The 9,839-nt window shown below is 46.7% G+C and overlaps 1 protein-coding gene across 1 annotated transcript; it reads left to right on the forward strand.

Annotated features, from left to right (window-relative positions):
* Nucleotides 1–918: 918 nt before the first annotated feature.
* On the forward strand, nucleotides 919–8,712 carry LOC125348756 (zinc finger protein 791-like). The gene is made up of 4 exons (XM_048342283.1): nucleotides 919–968; nucleotides 4,387–4,513; nucleotides 5,000–5,057; nucleotides 7,556–8,712. The coding sequence occupies exons 1-4, from the start codon at nucleotides 966–968 to the stop codon at nucleotides 8,523–8,525; spliced, it is 1,158 nt and encodes a 385-aa protein (XP_048198240.1). The 5' UTR covers nucleotides 919–965; the 3' UTR covers nucleotides 8,526–8,712.
* Nucleotides 8,713–9,839: the final 1,127 nt, after the last annotated feature.

The following is a 9,839-nucleotide window of genomic DNA, read 5'->3' on the forward strand; positions in this document are numbered from 1 at the left end:
TTGCACAGTAGGTCACAGTCACACCATGGGAACAGAGCCTGGAAAATTCTCTGCCCAGATGCCTGGGCATCTGGAGTTCCTAACACAAGTTCTTAAATGCAAAGACATGTGGCTCAGTGGCCAACCAAAAATAAATAAATAAATCAAATGCAGTCACTCTTCACCTGACTTATGTAACTGAAACTTCTCTGTACATCGCCTTTATGATAAAAATTATTTAAAAAAATTCAGTTGACACTATGTGGAAAATAAGCTGTGTAACTTGTGGGCAGGAACAAGAAGGGGAAACTGGGGGAGAGAGAAGGAAGAGGTAACATTGTCCAAAAAGAATTGTACTTCTTTACCTGACTTAGGCAATAGTGACCCCTCTATACAACACCTTAATAATCACCATAAAATCATATTTTTTTTTTAAAAAAGAAACCTCTTTACGTAACTTTTACAATAAAAATTTTAAAAAGAAAAAGGAGGGCTGGGAGTATGGCCTAGTGGCAAGAGTGCTTGCCTCCTAACACATGAAACTCTCAGTTCGATTCCCCAGCACCACACATATGGAAAACGGCCAGAGGGGGCGCTGTGGTTCAGGTGGCAGAGTGCTAGCCTTGAGCGGGAAGAAGCCAGGGACAGTGCTCAGGCCCTGAGTCCAAGGCCCAGGACTGGCCAAAAAAAAAAAAAAAAAAAAAAAAAAGGAAAAGAAGAAAAGGGTGTGTGTGGGGAATGGGCCTGCCTCTGTCAGCTGGAAAGTTCAAGAGGAAGCTAAGTGGGTTCTATTTGACGTCTGTCACTCAGGGTGGGGGGTGGGGAGGGGCTACGGAAACTGTCCAATCAGGCGTGCCGCCGCAGGGGGCGGGCGCGGTGACGCAGCCGCGCCGGGGCGGGGTCGTCGCCCCCGCCCGCCGCCGCCGCCGTGACCCGCCGTGGCTTCGGGGCGCTACGGGGAGGGCGCGGGACGCCGGAAGACAGAGATGGTGAGTGCGGGCGTGGCTGGAGCCGGGCTGGGGCTGCACCGCGGCGTCCCGGCCCGTCAGGTCTCCTCAGGTCCGGGTCGGCCGGGCCGCGGGCGCGGTGGGGGCGGTGGGGCGGGGCGGGGCGGGGACCTGGGGTCCGGTCGGCGGTCTGAGCGTCCCAGGCCCGGCCCGCACCCCCGGGGGTCCCCAGATGTGAGGTGATGAGGGTCCTGGGGGGGGGCGGGGCGGGGACCTGGGGTCCAGTCTGCGGTCTGAGCGCCCCGGGCCCGGCCCGCAGCCCTGGGAGTCCCCAGATGTGCCATGACGAGGGGGTCCTGGGGGCGGCGGAGGCTCACCCTATTCTTCCCTGACTTTTTTTTCCCCTCGAATGTACCCCGAGATCTCCCGTTCAGCGAAAGGCCCGTGGCCTCCCTCGTGGGTGGGTCCCCACGTTTCTGGGGTCCCTTCCACTTCTCCAGACGACAGCTTCCCCTCCGCGGTCCGCAGCCCAAGCACAGCGCCGCAGGCTTCCTGAATTTCACATTTGTTTACAACAAAGACCATTTTAATATTTCTATTACATTTGGCGGGGGGCGGTAGTGGGATTTGAACCCAGGGCCCGTTGGGCAGTTGCTCCACTACTTGAGCCATGTCCTCCACTCCTGCTCACTTAACAACAATATCGTAATTGTATAATAAAAATATAGTAATTGTATAACAACAACCATAACAATCATAATAAATAATGTGCCAGTCCTGAGGCTTGAACCCAGAGCCTAGCCACTGTCCCTGAGCTTTTTTCACTCAAAGCTAGCACTCTACATCTTAAGCTACAGCCCTGCTGCTGACTTTTTGCTGATTAATTGGAGAAAGTATCACAGTTTACTTTCCTGTCCAGGGTTGGCTTCGAATCACTGTCCTCAGACCTCAGTCTTTTGAATAGGTTGTATTACAGGTGTGAGCCACCAGTACCTGTCTAGACTGCATCTTAATGCAGATACTGTCTGTACTTAAAAAAAAATCACTTATTTAATTTTGATCTATATTAATACTGTTAAAGTAGCTTTTAAATCCTTTATTTTGTGGCCACATTCAATTGCTAAGAGTAGTAAGAGAGCAAGAATTTCAGTTATTTTAATAAGAACGTACTGTACTTTTTGTCTTTTCATTTACAGTTCCCAAATGACATATGATGTTCAGTCTCTTAAATTTTGAACTAGAGTCTTGTCTATAGCCCACCCTGGCCTCGAACTTAATCCTACCTCTGGCTCCTAGGTATGAGGCTTACAGGTATGTGCCACCACACAAGAATTCAGTAACCAATTATTTCTCCACAGACACTTGGCTTTTTTTTTTTTTGCCAGTATTGGGATTTTCACTCTTGTTTGGCATGCTTGCAAAGCAGGCTGCTACCCATTTTTGCTGCCTCTATTGAAGGACACATGAGCATAGACAAATGTTCTTTTCCAGACTTAACTCTTCAAACTTTCATAGTGGAATGTATTCACAAAGGCATGAACAAGTATGGCCTAGTGGCAAGAGAGCTTGCCTCATATACATGAGGCCCTGGGTTCAATTCCCCAGCACCACATATACAGAAAACGGCCAGAAGTGGCGCTGTGGCTCAAGTGGCAGAGTGCTAGCCTTGAGCAAAAGGAAGCCAGGGACAGTGCTCAGGCCCTGAGTTCAAGGCTCAGGATTGGCCAAAAACAAACAAACAAACAAACAACAAAAGAGAGCTTGCCTCATATACAAATGTTCTTTTCCAGACTTAAATCTTCAAACTTTCATAGTGGAATGTATTCACAAAGGCATGAACAAGATGTTTTGTGGTATATTTTAGTAATAATAACAATATAAACACCCTGGGAGTCATCAGGATTTTTTTTTTTTGCCAGTCGTGGGGCTTGGACTCAGGGCCTGAGCACTGTCCCTGGTTTCTTTTTTTTTTTTTTTTTGTCCAGTCCTGGGGCTTGGACTAAGGGCCTGAACTAAGGGCCTGAGCACTGTCCCTGGCTTCTTTTTGCTCAAGGCTAGCACTCTGCCACTTGAGCCACAGCGCCACTTCTGGCCATTTTCTGTATATGTGGTGCTGGGGAATTGAACCCAGGGCCTCATGTATACGAGGCAAGCACTCTTGCCACTAGGCCATATCCCCAGCCCCCCCTGGTTTCTTTTTGCTCAAGGCTAGCACTCTACCACTTGAGCCACAGCGCCACTTCCGGCTTTTTCAGTATATGTGGTGCTGAGGAATCAAAACCCAGGGCTGTATGTGTGCCAGGCAAGCACTCTACCACTAAGCCAAATTCCCTGTCCTCATCAGGACTTATAAGTTAGTATTTTAGGTCTTGGTTCCATCCTCATTTCTCCAAGGTGAACTAGATTCATTAAAGACTTGTTGGTGCCTGTTGGCTCTCACTTGTAATCCTAGCTACTGAAGGGGCTGGGATCTGAGGATCATGGTTCAAAGCCAGCCCAGGCAGGAACATCTATGAGAGTCTTCAATGAAACAAAAAGCTAGAAATAGAGCCGTGGCTCAACTGGTAATGTTGTAGGGAGCACAGCTGACCCCATCTTGACTAGGGAAACATGGTAGGAAATGTTGGGGGAAGTAGATTAGGTCAACCTGACCCAAAATTCTGCTTCTGCGAACGGCTTGTTTGTTGCTTGCTCAACCCCCTGCGTCAACCCCCTACATCTGCGCAATGCTTTTACCTTTATAAACCCCAATTTGAGGACTGCTTGGGGTCCTGGTGGCAGCTCCCGAGTCTGCACTGTGTCCCTGGCCAGCCAGCCCACTTTTCATGGGCATAGTTTCATCTCCTAAGTCTGTGCTGTGTCCCTGGCTGGCCAGTTCACTTTTTGCTTCCCCAATAAATCCATCTTTTTGCTTGAGACTGTCTCTGAGCGGTGGCCTCTTGGAGGGAAGGGGAACCCTGTCCCTCGAACTCCGTAACAATAGAGCTGCTAGTCTTGAGAAACAATGCTCAGGGACAGTGTACAGGCCCTGAGTCCAAGCCCCAAGACTGGCACCAAAAACAAAACACAACAACAATAAAATTAACATTAAAGATCTGTGATAAATACAGTAAAAAAAAATCATACAGATCAGGTTGGGCACAGCAGCACACATTTATAATCTTAGTACTGGGGAGGCAGAGATAGGAGGATGAAGAGTTAAAGGCCAGTTTAGGCTACATAGCAAGGCCCTGTCTCACACAATCCATCAAACCAAAATGTCATCGGTTGCATGCATTCTTGGTACTGCTACTTTATGAGGAAGTAAATGTGGCTGGAGATGAGAATCCTGACCATCAGATTCTTTTACCTTATGGTTGTGTGGTGGGCGCAGCACTGTGTGTGAACTCAGTGAATTGAATTGTGAATCTTCTGTGTTCCATGGAAATCACTTTCTTGGAACCTGTCTGCCATGTTTCAGGATTCGGTGCTCTTTGAAGATGTTGTGGTGAACTTCACATTGGAGGAGTGGGCTCTTCTAGATTCTGCCCAGAAAAATCTCTATCAAGAGGTGGTGGGAGAAATCTTTATGAACCTGGCCTCTATAGGTAAGGATGGAAAGCTCTTAAGCAGAAGACATGGTGGTTTTTGCCCATTAATACTGTGCCATGATTTGAAATGGCAAAAGCAAGTCTTTTGTGTGTGTGTGTGTGTGTGTGTGTGTGTGTGTGCACACACGCGCATGCGTGTGCTGGGCATGGGGCTTGAACTCAGGGCCTAGAGCTGTCCCTGAGCTTTTTCTCTCAAGGATGACAGTCATTCTACCACTTGAGCCACACAGTTCCACTTCTGGGTTTTTGAGTGGTTAATTGGAGCTGAGAGTCTCACCAACTTTGCTGCCTGGGCTGGCTTTAAACTGAGACTCTCAGATCTCAGCCTCCTACATGGCTAGGATTACAGATAGGAGCCACTGGCTGGAATCCTTTGATATATAAAGTAAGCACAGCTGTCACTCAACATGACCTTGGACCCTACTATGTTTTCTCTTACAGCTAACTACTCATTGTGATTTTTTTTTTTTTGGTATATTGTAGGGGAAAATTGGGACCAGAACATTGAAGACTGGTACAGAAATCAGGGGAGAAATTTAAGGTAATTCACACTAAAAACAGAAAGGCATGTCCCACCAAAGAATTTTAGTTGGGCTGGGAATGTGGCTTAGTGGTAGAGTGCTTGCCTAGTACACATGAAGCTCTGGGTTCGATTCCTCAGCACCACATAAACAGAAAAAGCCTGAAGTGGTGCTGTGGCTCAAGTGGTAGAGTGCTATCCTTGAGCAAAAGCAGCTCAGGGATAGCACCCAGCAGGCCCTGAGGTTAAGCTCCAAGACTGGCAAAACAAAACAAAACAAAAAACAGAATTTTAGTTCATGATTTTTTTTTTCATGTTTTGAGGCAGGCTCTCACTTATACAGTAAGGCTAAGTTTGCCTTGAGCAACTGGTAGGATAGGCTGTCCTCAAACTCACAGTCCTCTAACCTCAGCTTTCCAAGTGCTGGAATTACAGGTGTGAGCTACTAAGTCCAGCTTGTCATGGAATTTTCTTTTCTTTTTTGCTGATCTGGGCATGAATTCAGGGCCTGGGTACTGTCTCAAGCTTTTGTGTTAAAGGCTAGCAGTCTACTATTTGAGCCACAGCTCCACTTGTGTCCTTTTTGTTTGTTTGGTCCATCCTGGGCCTGAACTTGCTTTCTGGGCACTGTCCCTTTTTTGCTCTAGGCTAGCACTCTACCACTTGAACCACGGCACCACCTGTTTTTTGGTGGCTCATTGGAGATAAGAGTCTCATGGACTGTCCTGCTCAGGCTGGCTTTGAACTGTGATCTTCAGCTCTCAGCCTTCTGTAGCTAGGCTTACAGGCGTGAGCCACCAGAGCCAGCCACTTCCATCGTTCTCTTTATTCATTGGAAATAAGAGTTTCACAGACTTCCCTGCCCAGGGAAGATCCTCAGATTTCAACCTCCTGAGTAACAAGGATTACAGGCCTGGCTTGTTTGCCCATTTATTAATCTGATTTGTTCTTTTACTGTTTACATTTTGAGCTCTTTGTATATTCTAGGTATTAATCCATTAGCTTTTGAATAGCTGATGAAGATTTTTCTCTCATTTCTGTGGATTGTCTATTGATTTCAGTGATTATTTCTTTTGTTGTGAAGAAACTTCAATTTATCATAGTCCCATCTGTCATTTTTTTCTGCTTTCTGGCAATTGAAGTCCTGTTTAGAAAATAATTGTTGCCAGGCATCAGTGGCTCTCACCTGTAAACCTTGCTATTCAAGAGCCTGAGATATAAAGATCAGGGTTCCAAGCCAGCCTGGGCAGGAAAGTTCATGAGACTTCTGATCTCCAGTTAACCACCCAAAAGCCAGAAGTGGAAGTGTCACTCCAGTAGTAGAGCACCAGCCTTGAGAGCAAAAATTAAGCATGAGCTTGAGGCTCTGCGTTCAAACTCTAGTACTGGCATCAGGCTTTTGTACTGGCACTGGAAAAAGAAAAGAGATTTAAAAAAATAAGTTGCCTAGATCTGTGACTTCCAGAGCATTACCTGTGCTTTCCAGTGACCCATTTAGTTCTGTGACCCATTGGGAGATGACTTTAGGCCAGGGTAGGTGATGGGGTCTATTTGTATCTTCCAATTGGATCTCTGATTTCCCAGCACCATTTGTTGAAGAAGCCATCTTTTCTCCAGTTTATGGTTTTTGACTCCTTTGTTAACAGTTTGTTGGCTGTAGGTGGGTGGCTCTATTCCTGGGACTTCTAATCTTTTTCATTGGTTTTTGGTGCCACTATCATGGTGTTTTTGTTTTATGGCTCTGTGGTATAATGTGAAATTTGGTATTGTGATACTTCTAGTGGGTATTGTTTTTTGTTGTGTGTATTTGGATTTGAACTCAGGGCCTGGGTATTGTCCCTTAGCTTTGTTTTTTGCTAGTCGTGAGGCTTGGACTCAGGGCCTGAGCACTGTCCCTGGCTTCTTTTTGCTCAAGGTTAGCGCTCTACCTCTTGAGCTACAGCGCCACTTCTGGCTTTATTCTGTATATGTGGTGCTGAGGAATCGAATCCAGAGCTTCATTCATGCTAGGCAAGCACTCTACTGCTAAGCCACATTCCCAGACCATCCCTTAGCTTTTTTACTCAAGGATGGCACTCTGCCACTTGGGCCACAGTTTTACTTTTGGATTTTTGGTGGTTAATTGGAGATGAGTCTCTTGAATTTACATGTCTGGGCTGGCTTTGAACTGAGAACCTCAGATCTCAGTCTACTGAGTAGCTAGCATTACAGGTATAATCACTGGTGCCAGACAACAATCCCTTCTTTTTTTTTGTCAATCCAGGGGCTTGAACTCGGGGCCTGGGCACTGTCCCTTAGCCTTCAACTCAAGGCTAGAGCTCTACCACTGGAGCCATAGCACCACTTCTGGTTTTCTGGTGATTCATTGGAAATAAGAGTCTCAAGGGCTTTCCTACCCGGGCTGGCTTTGAACCACAGTCCTCAGATCTCAGCCTTCTGAGTATCTCGGATCGGAGGCATGAACTACCAGCATCAGCAACAAGCTATTCTTCATGCATTCTGATTTTTTTCCCCCACAGCACTCATATTGCAGAGACACTGTGCAAAAGTGAAGAAGGAAATGCGGATAATTCCAGCTGGACTGCACATGATTTGAACAAGAATCGTCTTCTTGGAGTAGCAGCCCATGGATGCAGCGTGTGTGGAACAGTCTTCAAGCCCCCGTCATCCCTGAGCACTCGTGTGAGCTCTCCCATGGGGCAGGAATCCCAGGAGGATCAGGAATATGTGGAAAAGTCCAATCAATGTAAACAGTGTGAGAACACCTTAAACTATTACTACTCTTTCCAGATCAGTGACAGGAGTCCCACTCGAGAGAAAGCCTATGAATGCACCGAGCGCGAGGAAGCCTTCCTGTCCCTCGCTAGCCTCGGAGAGTACGTGATCACGCACACTGGCAGTGGACCACATAAGTGCAATGTGTGTGGGAAGGGCTTGCAGTATCCCAGCTCCCTTAGGATCCATGAAAGGATTCACACGGGAGAGAAGCCGTATCAGTGTGAGCAGTGTGGGAAAGCCTTCAATTGTTTAGGCTCAGTGCGAAGACATCAGAGGACGCACACAGGGGAGAAACCATATGACTGCAAGGAGTGCGGGAAAGCCTTCAGGTCTCTCTCTGGCCTCCGAGGCCACATGATAAAGCACACTGGAGGTGGGCCTTATAAATGCAAGGAGTGCGGCAAAGTCTTCAACTCGCCCAGTGCCCTTATGAAACACGAAAGGACGCACACTGGAGAGAAGCCTTTTTCCTGTACCTATTGTGGTAAAGCCTTCATCTGTTCAACTTCCGTGCGGAAGCACGAGAGGACTCACACGGGAGAGAAACCCTATGAATGTAAGGAATGTGGGAAAGCCTTCATTTCTCACTCAGGCCTTCAAGGACACATGATAAGGCACACGGGCGAGGGACCTTATAAGTGTAAGTTTTGCGGGAAGGCCTTTGGCTCTCCCAGCGCCGTTCTAAGGCACGAAAGCGCTCATGTTGTGTAGAGTGCCTGCCGTTCAAGATTGGGAAAGCCTGCCTTTCTCTTTCAGGCAACATGTTCATGGCACACACACTGTAAGGCATCTGAAAATTAAAAAAAACCTTTCACTCTACTAGTTCGCTTCAAAAACAGAATTGGTACTGGAAAAAATTGTATGAATGTAGGAAATCCTAAATAAAAAGTTAATTGAAGCCTGCATTTTCTTGGTTCCTTTTTTTTTTTTTTTTTTTGGGTGTCAGTCCTGGAGCTTGACTTGAGGACCTAGGCACTGCCCCTGAACTTCTTTTGCTTAAGGCTTTACCACTTAAGCCTCAGCTCCATTTCCAGCTTTTTGGTGGTTTATTGGAGATAAGAGTCTCACAGACTTTCCTGCATGGGCTGACTTTGAACCATGATCCTCAGATCTCAGCCTCCTGAGTAGATAGGATTACAGGTGTGCGCCACTGGTGCCTGGCTTTTTTTTTTTTGTCAGTCCTGGGGCTTGAACTCAGGGTTTGAGCACTGTCCCTGAGCTTCTATTTGCTAAAGGCTAGCACTCTACCACTTTGAGCCACAGCACCACTAACTCAGGGCTTCATGCATGCCAGGCAAACACTCTACCACAAAACCACATTCCCAGCCCCCTGGCTCTCTTTGAAAGTATGAAATGACTCATTGGCCAAAAATAAAGCCTATAAAATAAGAAATAAATATATGATGGAGCTTTTAGTTCCATTTACTTTGTATACATATATATGTGAGACACACATTATATGGGCTCATATGTAGCTGGTTGTAGTTATGTAATCTTGTAATCCTAGCACTTAGGAGGCAGAGGCAAGAGGATCATGAATTTGGGCTAATCTGGGTTACATAAAAATTCCAAACCAGGGGCTGGGGATATGGCCTAGTGGCAAGAGCGCTTGCCTCGTATACAAGAAGCCCTCGGTTCAATTCCCCAGCACCACATAAACAGAAAATGGCCAGAAGTGGCGCTGCGGCTCAAGTGGCAGAGTGCTAGCCACTTGAGTGCTAGCTCAGGCCCTGACTCCAAGGCCCAGGACTGGCAAAAAAAAAAAAAAATCCAAACCAAAAAACATAACTTATAGGAGAGGTACCCTATGCATTGAATGAATTCTCCATTAGGTTTTGTTTTTTTTTTTGTTTTTTTCTGATGCAGGAAAACATTTATGTTGCAGATAAAGCCTGAAGTAGAAATGTGGTGCAGCTTCTATTTGTGACACAACCCCTCCAGCACACACAAATGGCATGCTGACCCAGGGGCTGGTGGTGCATGCTTCTAATCCTAGCCTACTCATGTGGGTGACCTGAGGATTGT

Source organism: Perognathus longimembris, chromosome 3 (assembly GCF_023159225.1).
Source record: "Perognathus longimembris pacificus isolate PPM17 chromosome 3, ASM2315922v1, whole genome shotgun sequence".
In the NCBI taxonomy this organism is placed as follows: domain Eukaryota; kingdom Metazoa; phylum Chordata; class Mammalia; order Rodentia; family Heteromyidae; genus Perognathus; species Perognathus longimembris.